The 20,291-nt window shown below is 38.8% G+C and overlaps 1 protein-coding gene across 1 annotated transcript in view; it reads left to right on the forward strand.

Annotated features, from left to right (window-relative positions):
* The first annotated feature begins 2,489 nt into the window (after window positions 1–2,489).
* The window catches only part of SPTA1 (spectrin alpha, erythrocytic 1), a 107,173-nt gene continuing 89,371 nt past the window's right edge, over window positions 2,490–20,291 (forward strand). The window contains exons 1-12 of the mRNA XM_043963436.1: window positions 2,490–2,644; window positions 4,879–5,118; window positions 6,858–6,983; window positions 9,103–9,243; window positions 10,202–10,348; window positions 11,967–12,100; window positions 12,881–13,025; window positions 14,014–14,168; window positions 15,970–16,105; window positions 18,316–18,417; window positions 19,378–19,515; window positions 20,162–20,272. Coding sequence (XP_043819371.1) covers window positions 4,882–5,118; window positions 6,858–6,983; window positions 9,103–9,243; window positions 10,202–10,348; window positions 11,967–12,100; window positions 12,881–13,025; window positions 14,014–14,168; window positions 15,970–16,105; window positions 18,316–18,417; window positions 19,378–19,515; window positions 20,162–20,272 — 1,572 coding nt within the window. The 5' untranslated portion in view covers window positions 2,490–2,644; window positions 4,879–4,881. The remainder of the gene's footprint in view (window positions 2,645–4,878; window positions 5,119–6,857; window positions 6,984–9,102; window positions 9,244–10,201; window positions 10,349–11,966; window positions 12,101–12,880; window positions 13,026–14,013; window positions 14,169–15,969; window positions 16,106–18,315; window positions 18,418–19,377; window positions 19,516–20,161; window positions 20,273–20,291) is intronic.

Below are 20,291 nucleotides of genomic sequence, written 5' to 3' on the forward strand. Positions count from 1 at the left end.
TCCCTGGTAGGATCACCATAACTTCTATCTGTTTTCTTGTCTACAAGTACTAAATATGATTTAAATTTTAGCTGTTTATATCATAAAAGAACAAGAAAGAGAAAGAACAAAGTTCTTGGGTCTCTTACATATTAAAAATACAATTTGAGTCACAGAAGAGAGGAAAGGGGAAAACTATATACCTCCTACTATGTGCTAGGCACTGAGCTAAGTACATTTTACAAATATTATCTCAATGGATCCTCATAACAATCATTTGAGATAGTCACTATTATTATCCCCATTTTATAATTGAGGAAACAGAGATATATACAGGTGAAATGACTTACCCAGGTCACACAGCTAGGGTCAGATCAGATTTGAACTCAGGACTTCCTGATTCCAGGCCTAGCACTCTTTCCCTTGAGCTGTTTCACTGAAAGATAACTGAAGAGTAGCCAAAAACAAAACAAAATACCCACAAAAACCCTTATGTTCAGCCTCCTAGGGAGGAAGCTGCCTTTCCATCCTGTGCTTAGAATGCAAATAGAATGTAATCTCCTTCAGGGCCATAACTGTCTCACTTTTGCCTGTGTATTCCCAGTAGCAAGCACAGTATGTGGTACACAGTAGGTGCTTATTGATTTATTGGATTGTCTCACGTATATCCAACAAATCTAACTTATTAACAGCTTATATCTCTTCCCTTATTTTCCACGGGGTGGGGGGGGAGGAGAAGGATTGTCTACTTAAGAGTAGTTCTCTTAACCTTTTTTCCATTTAACTTCCCTATGTAAGGTCTCCTTCCAAATTGTAAACACCAAAAGACCCATCCTTAATAGAATGCCAGCTGTCCATAGCTTTATAAACCCACATTCCTCAACTCAACCCCCCATGGTTGAGTATATAGAAAAGCATATAACATTTCTAAGACCAAGATTTTCCTTTGAAATTCAGTCATTTTTCAGTTGTGTCCACTCTTAGGATTCCATTTGGAGTTTTCTTGGCAAAGATATTTGAGTGGTTCACCATTTACTTCTCTAGCTCATTTTCTAGATGAGTAAACGCAAGCAAACAGGGTTAAATGATTTGCCCAGGATCACACAGCTAGTAAGTGTCTGGCTGGATTTGAACTCACAAAGATGAACCTTTCTAATTCCAGAACTGGCAGGCACTCAATTCACCAGGCCATCTAGCTGTACCTTTGGAAATTAGCACCACTATAAATTAACATTGGAAAAACCCTGAGAAATGTGAAACTTCAACAGGAAAATAATTTTGGAAACTGAATATATCCAAACTAAGAATTTTTAAGCTAAATTTCTAAAACACAGGTTATCTGTTTCTTCTCCTTTCCCTTTTCCTCCTCCTGTTCTTCCTCTTCTTGCCAGTTGTGGTCTGAATTGGTAAAATGAGCACTGACTTTCAAATTAGGAGTCCTAGGTACAAATCTCTTCTAGGATAGGCTTACTACTAGGTTTGATGTTAGGACAAACTTACTAACAATTAAACATATTTAAAAGTACACTGGGTTCCCCATCCCATAATTCTGAATCCATATGACTGGAAACTTTCAAGAAAAGATTTATTGTTCCATGATGTCCAACTGTTCCCAACCCCATTTGGGGTTTTCCTGGAAAAGATGATGGAGTGCCTTGTCATTTCCCTCTCCAGCTTATTTCACAGATGAGGAAATTATGGCAAACAGCTTTAAGTGACTTGCTCAGGGTCACACAGCTAGTAAGTCACTGAGGTCAGATTTAAACTCATGAAGATGAGTTTTCCTGACTCTAGGCCGAGCTGTCTTTCCACTGTGCCATCTAGCAAAGACTTGGTCACCATTTAATAGGGATATTGTAGAGAGGATTCCTGTTCTAGTAGAAGTGGAATATATGAGGGGTGCTTAACCTGGAATCCATGAACATTTAAAAAAATTATGCTGTAACTATTTCAGTATAATTGCTTTCTTTTGCCATCCTATGTATTTTATTCATGAATTTAAAACCATTAGTTTAAGAAGGGGTCCATAGTTTTCACCAGACTTCCAAAGAAAGCCACAGCACAAAATAATAAAAAATTTAAAAACCCCTACCCTAGATGAACTCTGAGCTCCCTTTTAACTCTCAGATTCTGTGTGCCTGTGAGCTTAGATAAATGAGCTGAAGGAACCTTCCATGCTTGTGACTCTCTGATACTGTTCTCACCTTTCTAAGTATCCCTTAGTGCTGAGGACAGTGTCTAGCACATAGTAGGCACTTAGTAAGTGCTTATTGTCATGTAGACTTTGTTCTTCCTTAAAAACAAAACAAAATCAGAAATATATTCCTCACCTTATACCCAAGCCGATGTTTTCCAAACTGACTGATAGTCTTTCTTACCCTCTTTTGAAGACTAAGAGACACCTCAGGAACCTGCTGAGTCATGTAGCAACTGGAGAGAAGACTGAGCTGTTTCTGCTTGGTGTAGATAATGTGGATTTTTCATTGCAGGGTTGTGGGCCTAGGGAGGGCTGCGTCTCTCAATTTCCCGCCCACACCCCCAATTTCCACTTGTATTAGAGAGTCCCCAGCAAAACTTTTCTTCCTCTTGGAAGAGAATATTTGGGGTTTGATCTCCATCGGAACTTATTGTTCAGGAAAAGAGGAAACTCTTACCAAGGGAGATTGTGAGTACAGAATTGCCCTTAGTACAAAATGCTACTAATCCAACCTATTCTTTCTATCTTATTCCTAACAAAAGTTTTCAGTAAATGCATTGTGCTTTTTGTTATTATTACTGTTGTTTATTTTATTGTTGTTGTTGTTTTTCAGAAAACAGGAGACATTTTATTTTTCATTTTTCCATATAGGATATCAGTTCTCATGATGTGTTATGTCTCTGAGTCCTCAATGAAGTGAGGATTTGGCAACAACCCTTGGTTTATTGTGTTATTTGGGAACAACTTATAATTTTTGTCTGGGATCTGAACATTTAAGCAATAGATTCAAAGAATGTGCCAATTCTATGACAATTCCAGATGTGATCAGCAATAAATGTGCAATTATAGGCAAAGGAATCAAAGGAAGGTTCAAAAACTTGGCTAAATAAGAAGTCATTACACCTGACTTCAAATGAATTGGATGGGACCTATAGCGATACCATCCTACACAGGGATGGGCAATGTTTCAAATGGGAGATTTTGGACATTATGTAGGGAAAGGATTATCAGGACACATTTCTTTGTACAGAAAGAGGAGGCATTTATAGTGCTGAAGATAACCTTATGAATTCAATTCTCAAATATTCAGGATTCATGATAAATAAATGGTGGCTAGGTCAAAATTTACCTTTGTGTATTGTCTATGAAAACAATGGTTAATAAATAAAATAATAGCGTGGACAAGTTACTTTCTTCAATTCACCATTTTTTTCTTTTGGGCGGGGGGGAGGACACTGAGGGTTAAGTGACTTTCCCAGGGTAACACAGTTAGTAAATATCATGTGTCTGAGGCTGTATTTGAACTCAGTTCTTTCTGAATCCAGGGCCATTGCTTTATCCACTGAGCCATGTAGCTGCCCCTAATTCACCATTTCTTAAGAGCCTACTAAGTGCATGTGCTAGGCACTGCTGATACAAAAATGAAACATGACATAATCTCTGATCTCTGACAGTTTTTAACTAATTCATTTTTGAATGTCTTTTTTTTTTCTTTTTTTTTTTTTTTTAGTGAGGCAATTGGGGTTAAGTGACTTGCCCAGGGTCACACAGCCAATAAGTGTTAAGTGTCTGAGGCCGGATTTGAACCCAGGTACTCCTGACTCCAGGGCCGGTGCTCTATCCACTGCGCCACCTAGCTGCCCTTGAATGTCTTTTTAACCAGAGATCTTTTGAAAAAATTGATTCTATACTTATATGATAACAAACTCTTCCTATCCATTAAAACAAATCTAGAAGAGCTATTACTTGAAAATACTTTTGTTAAATCAATACTTTTTGTTCTAAATCTTAGAAAGCAAGAGAATTATATTCCTTTAACAGTATTCTATAATTCAGATTTCTCAGCAATCCCAAATAATTTGGCAGAATTTTACTGTACTTATTAGTTAGAAGAATCAAGACTTTGAGAAAGCTAGTGGAGCAGATTTGGACTTTTCCAGAAGACCAGTGCTGGGAAGCTAATACATCATGGGATCATAGGCTTCAGACCTGCAATGGACCTAAAACATAATATAATCCAATTCTTTGTTTTACATAGGAGGAAATTGAGGGACAGAGAAATTGTCACTGGTCACAAAGGCACACAGGGAACAAACAACAGAGACAATTAAAACCCTGGTCCCTTGACTCATAGCTAATGCTCCTAGCCTTGTGGTAGTTAAAGTAGGGGGAAAGGAGACTTGTTTTAGTGGAGGTGGTTGTGAGTATGGTGGTGGGGAGTTAAGGACTATAATGCTGCTACAGGCTAAAACTGTGCTGGGAATGAGGAATACCTGGCCAATGAGGGAATTTGTTTTGTTTGACTATATTTATCTACCATGGGGAGGAGATGTGTAGTGATATTGGTAGTAATGCAAAAAGAAAAAAGAGAGCATAATGAAACATTAAAAATGCACAGAAGAGAGAAAAAGGAAGTCCAGAAGGAGATATAAACATGCAAAGTGGTGTTGGTAACTATCATGTTAAGTTTAAAATATACTTTTAAAAATTATATGTGATAAAGATATATAGCTTTTTCCCATTTCTTATGTCTGTTCTTTTTTGTGCATTGGTCACATCTACTGATGTTTAAGTTCATAAATGTGTGCGTGTGCATGTGTGTGTGTGTGTGTGTATGCAGAGCCTCAAGTAGAATAGATATTATGGGAAGAAGAATACATATTTTGTCAGCAAGCCATTGACAAAAGTTCTTAATCTTACAGATAATGGAGAGTCCTGGAATAAAAGTGTTGGAAACAGCTGAAGAGATCCAGGAAAGGCGAAGAGAGGTGTTGACTAGATACAAACGTTTCAAAGAGCTTGTTGCTGAACGTGGTCAGAAGCTTGAAGATTCCTATCACTATCAGGTGTTCCGGCGAGATGCAGATGACCTGGAAAAATGGATCTTGGAGAAACTTAAGATTGCTTCTGATGAGAACTACAGAGACCCAACTAATATACAGGTCCCTTAGGGGAAATGTTTGTTTCTTTGTTGTTTTTCCTGGAACAGGCTCTTAACCTTAGGAAAGACAAGAGTTATTTCTATGGGACAGAATCAGCATCAGGGTCATAAAGAAAGAGAAAAGAGCTAATGGAGTAGGACCCTGACAGAACGTAGACCAGAAGGAAAGATTAAGTTGAGCTCTTTTTATCACATTGGTAAATGAAATTTTGGAGAGGTGAGACTAGAAGGAGGGAGTAATATTTAAAAAGAGAGTTTCATTTGATATAAATATTATACAGAACTTTATATGACCACCCACTGGACACCCAAAGTCCCATAATGTCAATCTACAGAGTAAAGCTTTGAAGGAGTGTTTACATGACAGCCTACATGATGCCACCAGAAGATGGGTCTGAAGTAGAGTACTGTGGAGGCAAAACTTAATGTTTCATTACTTCATCTGCTTCAGGGAATCTTTGGTTACCCTCGATATCCAATTTTCCAAAGAACTAGTCTTCTATCACATATAACATATCACATAAGAGAACATAGGAAAAAAGGCAGTTCAATAAAGAGTATATAGCCAATGTTGTAGCATCTAACCCAGGTCTTGTCATGGGGAGAGTAATAGAGGGAAAAGTGGCCACTCTTCTGAAAGGAATGATAAATATAATGATAAGGATCAGAAAGCTACATGTGCTGGCTCCATTTTCTGTAATATTTAGTTATTCCTTTCTAATTTAGAGGACAGGTGTTTGGTTTACTTTCACTATTCACCTTTGGAAAAAGCAGTTGTCATCATAGAGGTGTGGTGGTGGAATTCCTTGCAGGGAATGGTGTTTAGGGATATGTAGGTAAGGACAAGACCACTTAGGTAAAATGATGCAGAGTAAAGAAAGTATCAATAATACACACTTACTAAGACCATGTTAGGAACAACAACAACAATAAAAAGTAATAAATTCTGCACAGATGATTAAGAGACAAGAAAGGCATGCATAAGTGAATAAAAGGTAATAAATATGTTGTTCTCTCATTGATGTCCTCATTGTGTCCAAGAGTTGACTCTTGGCATCTTGGAATCTATACAGGGGAAGAACAAGCTCTAGCAGTTGCCATCAGACTACATAGGTTTTTGAGTACAATGTTATCTTAGAATATGTTTGGCTAACTTCAGAGAAATTCTTTACAAGAAATTGGCCACTGAGAAATGTTTTTGTCATAACAACTTACAAAGACATGGGGAGGGGAAGAGAGAGTAGTGTTCTACATTAGTGAAAATATACACACAGATACATGCACAATTTTTTGAATATACTTATTATTTCAGTCAAGTCTATGTTTGTGAGTGTATTTCATTTTTGGCAAACTATAAATGGCTTGATGTCATGAAATCACATATATAGAGTTTGGAGGGACTTTAAATCTATAGTTTTCTGTTAAAATTTAGTTCTTTTTTAAAAAATTTGGTTTTGTGATGACATTATTTTATAATGAACATATACAATCCCTTACCTTTTGTATCTGGATTTCTTAAGAATTTTGTCATGAATATTCTTCTCCTTCTTTTCATTCACCCCTACCCCTAGAGGACTCTTTAGTCTAAAATGTGGATACCCTAGCCATATCCATTCATTATCAACTTACCTCAGAATGAAAGAAGAGACAAGGTGAACTCTGATGATTTCTAGAGGATCTTGGGAAGTGGGGGTGGGGTTTCGAATGCCCTAACCATCTTCTCTGGCTTCTAAACTACAGGGGAAATATCAGAAACATCAATCCTTTGAAAATGAGGTGCAAGCAAAATCTAGGGTGATTCCTGAGCTGGAAGAAATCAGGAGAGTTCGATTTGCTGAAGGACATTTTGCTCATGAGGACACCAAGGTGAATAGCTGGTGTTGGAGTTCCAGAATCAGTCAATTGGTCAACCAAGAAGTACTTATTAAATGTCTACTAGATTACCAGATAATATGCTAGGTCCTGACAGAAAATGAAACTACTCGTTCTTAAAGAGCTTACATTGATTTTATCAGGAAGACAACATGGGTATACAGTATGACATGCAAAATGAGTGAAAATTAATGCAAATTTATCAAATATAAGATTGTCAGGCATGAAGATCATTAGAAGTTGTGAGGGAGGAATATTCATGAAGAACCTATTTGAATCTTACCTTGTATAGAGAAGATCCCCCTGACCTTTGCCTCACTGAATCACTCCCTTCAAGATTTAAGTACCTTCTACATCATCTATCTACCCATCTATCTAGCTATTTACCTATCTACTCTATTATCATTATCTATATATCTACATACAGATAATGATACCATGTAGGAGGAACTTTAATCTTGATGGAATTGCTTCAATATATATGTATAAATATATTTACATGCATATGTGATATATTGAATATATTATACATTGAATATTACACACATACACATATATTGAATCATGTTCTTTATGATTCAGGTACCTTTTAGATGGTGTCATTAGATAGATAGATAGATAGATAGATAGATAGATAGATAGATAGATAGATAGATAGATATCCATAAACACATACACACATATAATCACTCCTTTCAAGATTTTATATATACATATGTGTATGTATGTGTATATTTATACACACAAGACCATACATAGACATAGACATAGACATAGACATAGACATAGACATAGACATAGACATAGACATAGACATAGACATAGACATAGACATAGACATAGACATAGACATAGACATAGACATAGACATAGACATAGACATATTGTAATGATTGGAATGATGCCACCTGCTGGAGACTTACTGTAGAAAAGTTCCGCCCATGAAGTGAAGGTCTTTGAGGGCAAGACCAGGAGTCTTTTCTTTGGCATCAGGAAGTGACGCAGGCTAGTGGGAGGAGGAAGGAAGAGACTGGCGCTCGGGCTCACGCTCTTTCTTTTGGACTCTGGTGGAGAGCGGAACTAGAAATGTGCTTTCCCTTTAATAGATAGGAATCTAGGCCTTTCTCTCTCTTTACCAAATTCTTGTTCTCCTTAATAAATGCTTAAAAGTCTAACTCTTGCTAAAGCTTATAATTTATTGGCGACCACTCATTGGATATTTTAGACAGACTAGCTAGAATTTTAGCCCTTAACAATATACATATACATATACATATGCATATGCATATGCGCATGCACATGCACATACATGTATGTTCCTGAGGGAATTCCAATGTTCCATTGGCGATTATTATATCCATTCCTTTCTTTCCCCAATCTTTGAATCTACATAACCTTTTATCATGGTAGCTCAATAGTAGATTACAATTATGTGTAGGCAGGAAATGATTGCTCTTTTGATTTAAACACACCATCAATCCCCTCACCCCCCCCCCCAAATGGACATCCTTATGAAATGTAAGCCAAGGTATAGAATAGGTTCCTGGTCTGCCATTCTCTTCCCTCTAACAACTTCTGCTCTGAGGCATGTTCAGAAGAGGACATCTGGATGATGAGAGAACTAGAGACTGACACAGGATCATTGGTTGAAGGAACTGAGGATGTATCATCTGGAGAGAGAAAAACTTAAGGGGCACATGTACCTGTACTTGGAAGAAAGGGATGAGATTTGTTCTTTTCTTTCCTAGAGAGCAGAACTACTACTAACAACGAGTAAAAATTTCCAAGGAGTCAATTTCCATCCTAAGGACATTTTCCTAGGAGAATATAAGCTCTTTTAAGGAAAGTACTTTTTTGTTTTGGAAATTCCAGCACTTGGTACGGTTCAATGAAGATATCCTGTGCTTCATAAATATATGTTATATTGATATAAAAAAATCTATACTAAAAAAGGTTCCCTGGGAAGTAAATCTGTCTCAGGAAGTTTTCCAATGGAGGCTAGGTGAACACTTTTTGGAAAAGCTGTGGAGGATGGTCTTCCTCATATGTGAGCTGGATCTAATGGCCCCTAAACTCCCATCTAATTCTGTTTGGTTTTGATTCTTCTCTCTAGGCACATCTGGAAGAGCTAAGGAGACTGTGGGATTTGCTCTTAGAGCTCATGGGGGAGAAGGGCTCCCGGCTGTTGCAGGTTCTGAAGCTGCAGCAGTATTTGCAGGAGTGTACTGATATCCTGGAGTGGATTAGTGACAAGGTAAGAAGAAAAGTGGACCATGGATGGCCTGCCACCTTGTTATAGTAACAACTGAATGAAAGAGAATGGGGACAAAGGCAGAGTTCAAGTAGGGATGCTTCACTCATTCATAGTGACAGAGGAAGAAGAGGCTTGCTAGGGAATGGGAGTGGATGACTCCTCTGGAAATGAGGATGGGGGAGGAGAGAATGTTACCCGTGGGTATATTGTATTCCAAAATAATGATAAATGCTCTGAAGCACGACATATATAAAAGGAACTGAAAACAAGAAATATGGAATGATTTGTCCCAATGCAAAAAGGAATAAATTAGAATCTATATAATTTCTTATATTCATAGTTATGTTGAAGCTGAAAAATACTTTAGAGATAATCTAGTCTACCCTTCTCCTTATTCCCATTTTAAATATGAAGAAAGTAACAGAGAGCCTAAATGGCTGCTTTCCCCACTCCTACTACAATACTGAATATTTCTCAAGAAACTTTATAATTATTCTAGGATATTCCTGATTAACATTTTCAGCTCCAACCTCATCCTTTCATAACTCAGTGATGTATCTATCCTTTTGATGGGTGCCTGTGTTTAATATAGCATTAGTGACACCTTGGAAAGATGTGTGCCTTCTGGACACTTGAAGGATAGGCCTTCTTAGGTTTTATGTGCTCCCTCAAAAGAAACTATGCAAATTGTGATGGGTGTAAGTCACCAGGCAGTGTTTTCAAAGGTTCCTATGACTACTGTCCTCTCCCTCAATGGAATCTAAGAACAGATGACCCACTGGGCCATGAGAAAAATGCCATATCTGTCAAGGGACATCCTGTACTATCATTTAATTTCCCATAAGAGTTTCCCTTGGCTCTTCTTTTAATATTTTCCTCATTCATTTTCTGCCCATATCATTTTTCTGGTGTCTCTACATTGCTAGAGAATTTCTTGAATGGTTCTATACTCCTACAGGAAGCTATTGTGACATCAGTAGAACTGGGTGAAGACTGGGAGCGAGCTGAGATCCTGCACAAGAAATTTGAGGATTTCCAGGTCGATTTGGCAGCTCGTGAAGGGCGAGTGACTGCAGTGAATGAGTTTGCCAACCAGTGTGCTCAGGTAACATGGGAGTAGGAGATATACTACTAGGGGAAAGCATGGTGGCTATAGTGGGTAACAGGTACAGGACAAACCATGATAAATGTAATAGAGGGTTGGATGGACACATCTAGGGAAAAATAGGTATGTTTTGTTTCCTGAGAAAAGGGCCTTGAACATAGGTGCTGATTGTCATTTCTGACCCCATTGTAGTCCTCTGGAAGGATAGGGAGGGCTACCACTAGGTGAGAACAACCAGCTTTCCATAATCACAGAATCAAAGAGTGATGTGATAAAAAGTCAGAGAAACCATTCCTATTTGACTTTGGAATGAATTACAGATTTTTCCCCCAAGGGAAAGTGATTTTCCTTCTATTTTTAAGTCTGATAATAAAATGAACATTCATATTAATGCTAAACACAGGCTGACTTTGGGAGAAACACCATATGGAGGAGGGTAGATTAAACTTTATAAGTATATAACTAACTCAGCATTGATTATCCACATAGAGATAACTAGGAGGTGACTAGTGCTTTTCCATTTATCTCATTTTATCTAGAGGATAACACTGAGCTATGAGAATTACTTGGTCCATGTCATCAATGATCAGTGACTCGCCTGTAGTAAGCATAGTATAGGTTGGAAGCCTATGTATCCTGAAGATCAATTAAAAACTCTTTCCACTCAGGAAACATTTATTGACCATTCTCAATTACCATCTTCCACTCTTTTAATTTTTCAAGTATCATGGCATAATTTATAGAGAATTAGCCTCAGAACCAGGAAGACCTACGTTCAAGTCCCTCTGTAGCTCTGACAAATATTTGTTTTGTGATCCTTGGAAGCCACATAATTGTCTCAGTGCTATGGGGAATTCTCCAGGAGTCTAAGTCCTAGGTCCTGACCTGTATTGTTAGAAGGAGTTTCCTTACCTGGGAGGTTTCTTGTACCAATGAAATCACAGGTTTAGTTAATATCCCTAACCCAAAGCATCTACACAAAACAGGAGGAACATTGTCTTATAGGCCTTCTTGTGCAGAACTTTCTCAGATGCATGAACATAGGCTAATGAGAATACAGCTTTGTCACTAGGGCTGGGTCCTCGTGGCCATGCTCAGCTATAACACTCAAAGAGAGGAGAGAGGGAGGGAGGGAGGGAAGGAAGGGGAGAGAGAGAGAGAGAGAAAGAGAGAGAGAGAGAGCAAGAGAGAGAGAGAGAGAGAGAGAGAGAGAGAGAGAGAGAGAGAGAGAGTGAGAGAGAGAGAGAGAGTGAGAGAGAGCATTAGAGAATTGAATTCCTTTGTTCAAATGGAGGCTTACAGGAGATCAGTAGAGTAAAAGGTTTGAAACAAAAATCAGAGTCAGACTCCATTTGTTTATCAGGTTATCCAAGATACTGGGTAGAACTTTTGGGATTAAGGTCTGTAGAAATTTGAAAATGTCACTCAAAGAAAAGCTAGGAGGAAAGGAGGAGGGAACTCTCTCACACCAGGTTACCGTGGACCATGCCATAGTTAGAGAAATGTAGACTACCTTCATGACATACTGGGAAAAAAAAAATCACCCAAATACACTTTGTGTTAGACCTGATCTGCTACTAATAACCCCATAACTCCCAGATTGTTTTGTTCCCTAAAGGAAGATCATCCACAACTGGACCTAATCAAGTCAAAGCAGGATGAAGTAAATACCAACTGGCAACGTCTCCAGGGATTAGCTCTCCAGAGGCGGGGCACTCTGTCTGCTGCTGCTGACTTGCAGCGCTTCAACAGGTAGTGATACATTCATTCTGGGACCTCTAAAGGCTACCATTGGTCCTCCTGAATCTAGGGCCAGTGCTTTATCCACTATGCCACCCAGCTGCCCCTTTCAAGGCTACTGTTGGAATGTGACCTCTGGGGCTAAGAACCTTTGTAATTTGCACTTTTTGCAAACATATCAGTCGTTTAATTGCAGCATCTTGGTGTGGGAATAGCAAATATTATAACTGGGGGATAAGAACTGGGAATACCAGTGCTAAAGTGTGTGTGGTAGAAGTATTATTGGGGGTGGGGAGAGATTTAGAGCTGATGTCCCTACAAATTCAACAAGACACAGGGATGTCCTTGAATGCATGGCCCAAATAATGGACCCTTGGCACTCCCTCCATTACTGTAAGGGAAGCATTTGCCACTTAGAAAGGATGAATTCCCATGTCAGAAAGTGTTTTGAGGGATGAGCTTCCTGGGGGTTAGTTATAACTTAAGTCATAGCATTAAAAAATGAGCCTGAGAGATTGCTTGCTCTAGCACTCCTTTCCCACTTTCCAAAACAGCACAGTCCATGTTGGTAAAATGTTGATTTGACTCATATAAACATTCATTTATACTCATGGTGGTGCTGGTTTACTACAGACAATCTGATTAATGTCCCAGTGCCTACTGCTAGTGCCAGGGAGAGCAGGGTCCTCCCTTGGAAATTATGCCTTCTGCTGGTTGATCTGTGGCTGGGATGCTATTCCCCTAGTTCTCCTGAACCCTCCCAAATTTGGAGCTTATCTATGTGTCTGGTAGGGATGTGGCTGAAGCTATTCAGTGGATCAAGGAGAAGGAGCCTCTTCTCACCTCAGAAGACATTGGCAAAGACCTGGTTACCTCCGAAGCCCTGTTCCACAGTCACAAGGGGCTGGAAAAGAACCTAGCTGTCATGGAGGACAAGGTGAGCACCAGAAGCTGGCCTCTCCAACTGAGAGGTTATCTTAACCATCTGCCTTTCTCCAGGACCAAATGCAACTAAAACACCATGCATGAGTGAGAAATTCTCCTGGTTATAAAAATGACTCATAGAAAAATGTCATCAGTTTCTGGCCCAGAAGCCCTTGCTTCTGTCTATCAAAGACTCTTGCTGATACAGCTAATTTCTGTTTCTTTTGATCCTACATATGACCCTCTCCCTGTAAATTATTAGAAATCCATTATTCAATCCTCTTCCATGCTTTTCTTCAGGTCAGATAATACTAGTACCTTTCACTTAAGCAAAATAGAAGCTAAGATGTTCTGGAGCCTGGCCAAGTATTGCTTAATAACTCAGCAACCCCAGCAATCACAAGTATCATTTCATGCTGAACTCCTTAATCAGGAAAAAAAGGCCACACTTGCCATTCCCCTTTCATGACCTTTTCCCTAAGTTTAGGTCCTTGGCCCTCTCCTTATAGTTGACCCTCTCTATGGCTATGTCCAATTAGGAAATGCAGAATGAATCCCTATACTACAGGCAGAATGTGACTGCTATTGGGACTAATGAGAATATTTATTCACAGACCCTCCATAGTAAATTAAAAAAAAAAAAAAACCTGTCAATAACTGGGAACTCATCTTTCCCTTGGAGCTTTGATTTAAAACATCCACCTTAAGAAACTTTCTTTGGTGGAATCATTTAGTGGTAAGAGCCCTGGATTTGCAGCCTGGGAAGGTGGGTTCAAATCCTAACTTTATCACTTGCTACTTGTGTAAATATGGGCAGGACACTTCACTTTGGGCCTCAATTTCCTTGAAAAGAGGTAAGGCTGGGTAAAATGATCTCAAAGGTCCCTTCTACTATACTTCTAAATCTACGTTATTGTATATTTGCTTCACCAATTGAAGGGAGATAATTATCCATACCAAGGGTTCTAGGTGAGTACTGAAACTGGTTTTCCATTTTATAGGTGAAAGAGCTATGTGCTAAGGCAGATAAGCTACAGGTCTCCCATCCCTCAGATGCACCTCAGATCCAGGAGAAGAAAGAAGACCTCTCCTCTAACTGGGCACATATCCGGGCTCTAGCCACCAAAAGACATGCCAAGCTTCAGGCTTCATACTGGTAGGAAAAACCCCATCCCAGGGCCTCTTCACTCCCAGATCTGGGGCGGGGGTGGGGAGGGAGGGTAGAGATAAGGATCTCTGACCTGCTGATTGGAAGGAGATAGAAGTATAAAGTTGCGTAGGTAAATCTTCTGTAGATTTACACAAGGTTGGGAAGATTGGTTTCTTTTGTCCTCAGTGGTTCTCTTCACTAAGCAACATGTGTTGTATATGTGCATTTGCATATATGTATTCAAACATGTATATATGGATATATAGACATGTGTGTATATATGTAATATGTAGAGGGACATCTATATATCTGTATATGTGAAATTGAGCTATCCTAGTTGTAAAAATGAAAACTATATATGTTGTATCCTAAACCTTTATGAATAGGTAGATAGATATTCATAGGTATGTATGTGTATTTATATATATACATGTATGTGTATATAGGTATATATGTATATGTGTGTGCATATATATGTGTGTCTATACACACACATACACATAGATGTAGCTACATATATAGGGGATTTTCATCCTTATAACTAGGATAGCCCAAGTTTCCTCATTTGTGAAATAAGGGTATTGTACCCATTGATTTCTAAGTTTCCTTCCAGCCCTAAAGCTATAAGCCAATGAGTCCATGAGGCCCCTTCTAGCTCTAGCTGTAACGTCTTATGGTTTATTCCATGTAGTTAAACAGTTTGCAAGTGTTCTAATTTACAACATATTGGCAGCAGTTCTGAAAAGTGGTATTTCTAATTACTTATATCAGCAGAAGACGATCAGTAAAATTTATATTGTTCAACAAAATTAATCTGAATATGGTAATCCCTCGTAATAATAAAGTACTTTTAATTTTGTAAAATGCTTTCAAATGGGGTTTGAATTTTATCATTATAATAACCCTTGTATTTGGTAAAGCATAGAGCTATACTTAGATATGAAAAGTGAGGCAAGTCAATTTAAATAATGTTCTTGGAGTCATAAAGCTAGATTGCAGTAGAAAGGGGACTAGAAACCCATTCTCCAACACACTCCAAATTAATATGAAAAAGAGGAGATATAAAGTGAATAAATACAAAGTTAAGAGTTCCACAGTCCTCTCATTGCAAGTTGTTTGATGTAAATAGATAACTTGAAAAAGAGAAGATAATTTATATTTGGCTCTGGAATTAATTTTGTATAGATTCTCCTTGGGCTACAATGAAAATAAGGCTACATTACCTGAGCAAAGGTCAATCAAATAACAAACACTTTTGAGCATCCTTGAGCAAGGCACTGAGTTTATTTATGAGGAGTGAAAATCAACTCAGTATTTTTTCTGGTCAAGAGGAGAAACACACACACACACACACACACACACACACACACACACACACACACCCCGCAGTTAAAAATGTGTTGTGGACAATTCACCAGGTAGATAATCCACATGTAGATCAAGATAATGCTAATCATATTTTCACCTTTGACTTTTTGTATGACCTTGAGTAAGTCATTTGAACTTTCTGATTTTTTTCCCATATGAAAAATACAATGAATCTTCACTAAGCAAATGTTTAATTCTAGTTGAAGGAAGATCTGATTCTTTGAGCTTTCATCCTCAGGGACAGAGAATATACTGCATTATCTTTTAACCATGCATTTTAGTATTCCCAAACCACCTAATCAGGAAGTCTGTAGTGTTACATCCCTTTTGCTGAAATTGAAGCACATCAGATATTTGTCCTCTTCCCAGGTGCCCTAATTAGCTAAGTAGACTGACTATCTCTCTGTTCCTCTGCTCCTTTGCCCTCTCCTTTTCTTAGGTACCAGCGCTTCTTGTCCGACTTTGATGAACTCACAGGCTGGATGGTAGAAAAAACAGCCCTTATCAATGCAGATGATCTGCCAACAGATGTGGCAGGTGGGGAAGCCCTGCTCGACAGGCACCAACAGCATAAGGTATGGCATCTGTTCCCCAAAACCAATTCCTCCTCATAGTTCATTTCTCAGCAAGACTCATGATGACCCCATGACCAGCAAACTACATTAGCCTAAAGGTAAATCAAAATTATATACTTCATTCCTTCTTCAAGTGAAGCCATATCTGATAAACTATGGGTTTATGATATATAGGTGAAAAGAGTCCACGATAGTGGAAACTGGAGAAATATAAAAAAACAATATAATAAGGACAAAACAGAGACCCAGACAAAGTATTTGAGGAATATCCAAGAAGCGAGGGATCACTTTGACCCAGAGGGACCAAGAAAGTAATCATGGAGGGAGACAATCAGTCAATAAGAATTTATTAAAGCTACAACTAAGTGCAAGGCATTGTGCTAAGCACTGGAATTACAAATAAAAATAAATTAATCAAATTATTTAAAAAAAGAAACAAAAAAACAACAGGAGACAGTACCTGCATTGGGCCTTGAAGAAAGAGATGAGGAGCACATGTATTCAAGGTATAGAGGACAGTTTCCTGGATATATGGAGGTAAGGAACCTGCAAAAGGAAATAAAAGAACAGCCAATGCCAATCTGGCTGGAAGATTCTCGTGAAATAAAGGGTTAAAAATGAAGTAAAACTAGCACTAGATTGAGAGGGGAATGAGGAAGATATAAATACTTGGTTGAGGAGTATAGACTTTAACTATTAGGGTGGCACTGAAGGCTTTTGAAAAGGAAGGTGATATGGTCAGACCTGCATAGACCTTATAAGAGATAAGAAGAATTATAATTATGATCGTCATCATCATCGCAAAGTCATACTGAAAATAAAATTTCCCAAATCTATGAGTATTACCTATAGTACCAATAAGTGATTGCAAAGACAGGAATAATAAATGTAATGCTATAAAACAGAAATAAAGAAGGGATACTTGATTAAAAATTTGCAGAATGTTAAGTGGAGGGTGGATTGCTGGGTTCTTGTTTAGGCAAAAAATACAAGACTTATTGTCTAGGCTGAACACAGGTAAGAAGTGCAACTTGGTTACCAAAAGGCTTTATGTAAATGTAAAATAAAGATCATTTGAAATAATTGGGGTAAGGGAAAACCTGTGATTTCACCGATATAGAAAATTCAGTCAATCAACAAGCATTTATTAAGTGCCTATTACAGGCCAGGGTATTGTCGTTCAGTAGCTTCAGTCATTACTGACTCTTTGTCACCCCATTTGAGGTTTTCTTGACAAACGTACTGGAATGCTTTGCCACTAAAAGCCCTAAGTATAAAAAGAAAAAAAAATAGCAAAACTTCTATCTAAGATCCAAAGTCTCAATACTCTGAGACTTACTCTGAAACTTACAGACTTAGCAGAGGTTTTTAACCTGGGGTCCACACATTTTTTTTTCAATATGATAACTGAATTGCAATAAAATTGGTTTCACTTGAAAAAAAAAGAGATAAGAAGAAATCCCTCTCCACATTTATAAAGCTCACAGATACAGGCTTGGCCACTCTTCTCTTATGCTTAGTTTATGGCCAGGGACGCACTGTCCACAACCTCAGCACTGCCTCAATGGAGAGAATGATGATTCAGACCTTCTATGAGTCACTTCCCTCAAGGAGATGATAAATTGAAGATGAGAACAGTCTTTATTATTAGTTTCTGAATAACATCAGATATTGTGGTCAAAATCCTAAGAATGAGCTAATCTAGGAGCCTGTAGTTACCTTGATCCTGAACTGGCCCTGAAAGTATTGGGGATTAGGGGTTTCTAACCACTGACTTTCCTCCTCTGTTATTCAAATTATTATATTTGTTTGTATAATGAATGTTTCTGTCTCAGTCTGGACAGACTACTTAGAAATAATGTTTTGATAGGACTAGATCGAGAGTCAGCAAATGATGTCTTGAGGTCCAAATTCAACTTGAAACTTGTTTTTGTATGACCTCTGAGCTTTAATAATATACAGATCATCCTTAGCTCACAAGCCTTATGAAATCAGAATTTGGCTCACAGGCCATCATTTGCCAATCCCTGGACTAGACAAAAACCAAGGAAGTGAGTCATGCAGTGAAGTCCCATCTATTTAACAATCTCTAGCAAGAAGAATCCACAGCTTCCTTTGACCACCAATGTCAATGTTCCCCAGTTTTCTGTGTTAGAAAAATCATAATCTTTCTGACTTCAATTTAAGCGCATTTTGTCTTGTGATCACAGCATGAAATTGATTCCTATGAAGACCGATTTCAGTCAGCTGCAGAGACCGGCCAGTATCTGTTGGATGCTGACCATGAGGCCTCTGAAGAAGTTCGTGAAAAGGTAATTTGGATATATTAAGGACCAGTAATTTGCTTCCTTCTCATCCCCAGCAAAGATCCAGCATATACTAAAAGCCTGAAATAGGAGAGAATCAAGGAAAATATTTAGATTTCTATGGTCTCTTCCACCTTCAAAATTCTCTGATGAGCAAGAGTCCACCCAACCTATGACAGACATGAGTATGCCTGTTACCAAAGACCTCCAGCAATGGAATTTCCACATTCATTCTCTGACTGTCAGTTTTGTGTTCTGCCATAATCCTCATTAGGTAGTTCTTAGATCTTCTGTATTAAGCTTGAAAGACTTTAGAGAACCCAACACTCTCCTTCTTTAGATGAGACCCCAGTGAGGTAAATTGCCAAAGGTCATCTAAGCAGCACTAGGCAGAACTGGGGGAAGAATCCAAGTGCTTTGATTCCAAATGTTCTGATTTCCATTATCTCATGCTGCTCCTGGCTTTTTGATCTTGTCACTCAGTCTGGGGAGCCATCTTATTTTGAAGCTTATAGCCCAATACCTACTGACTACAGAAATGTGATTCCTGCTGGGACTGCAAATGAGGGAACTCAATTGGTTTACTCAGTGAGAGAAAGTTGCCCAGTGAGTTAGCTCAGACAGAATAGTAATGATAACATCCAGCATTTATATGGAGCTTTAAGGCTTGTGAAGCACAGTATGCATGTTATTTCCTTTCATCCTTACAACAATTCTGTGATGCAGGTGCTATTATTATGCCCATTTCACAGATGGGGTAGCTGAATCTGAGAAAGGTAAAGTGGATCAAGGGTCATACAGCTCATAATTTTGTCCTTGCAATTCCTAGTCTTTGGCTCTTTCCATGACACTATGCCACTCTCCTCACCAAGAAAGAGCTGGGGACTCAGTTGGAAAATCATATCCCTTACCTCAAACAAATCCCTTCCCCCAACCAAGCTGACCTGTTCTCCGTCTTCCCCAAAGATGACTTCTCTTGACAATGATCATGCTGCACTGCTGGAATTATGGGAGAAACGTCGTCACCAATATGAGCAGTGCCTGGACCTGCACCTTTTCTATCGAGACAGTGAACAAGTGGACAGCTGGATGAGCAGACAAGAGGTAATAAGAGCATAGTCAGTCTATACTGCCCCGGAGAGTAGGGGGAGAAGGTCCAAGGCCATCGACTTCAGGTCCATACAGTCCATTTGTGGTGTATGAACAGACACTATGAAAAAAAGCACAAAAGGCGAAGAGAACAAGCAGGTACAAAAGAATACTATGGTCTAATGGACAGAGATGGACATGTCATTAAAAGAGCACCCAGAGTCAAGGAGAGAAGACTTCACAGAGCAGGGGATATCTTATGGCAGACATGAAAGAAAGGGAGGTATGCAGATTAGTGAAGAGGACTGAGGTAGAAAGGGCCTTATAACCTCGGGAAATGCTATCTGCTTTAAAGGTACGAAGGCAGCGATGGGTGTTTTATGAGTGGAGAATGATTAATTAGTCAGTCCTCAACTGCAATGCCTTTTTTTTTGGTGAGGCAATTGGGGTTAAGTGACTTGCCCAGGGTCACACAGCTAGTAATTGTTAAGTGTCTTAAGCCAGATTTGAACTCAGGTTCTCCTGAATCCAGAGCTGGTGCTCTAACCACTGTGAAGCCTAGCTGCCCCTCCAATGCCTTTTTGATCTGTTTCTGTTTATTCATTTGGGAGCATGACTCTGATCTGAATACCATGGGCTTCTGTTGGTATCCTCTCTATAGGCCTTCCTGGAGAATGAGGACTTGGGGAACTCCCTGGGCAGTGTGGAAGCCCTTCTTCAGAAGCATGATGACTTTGAGGAGGCCTTTGATGCTCAGGAGGAGAAGATTACAGTAAGTCTTCGGTCTTTAT

Source organism: Dromiciops gliroides, chromosome 4, assembly GCF_019393635.1.
Source record: "Dromiciops gliroides isolate mDroGli1 chromosome 4, mDroGli1.pri, whole genome shotgun sequence".
Taxonomy (NCBI): domain Eukaryota; kingdom Metazoa; phylum Chordata; class Mammalia; order Microbiotheria; family Microbiotheriidae; genus Dromiciops; species Dromiciops gliroides.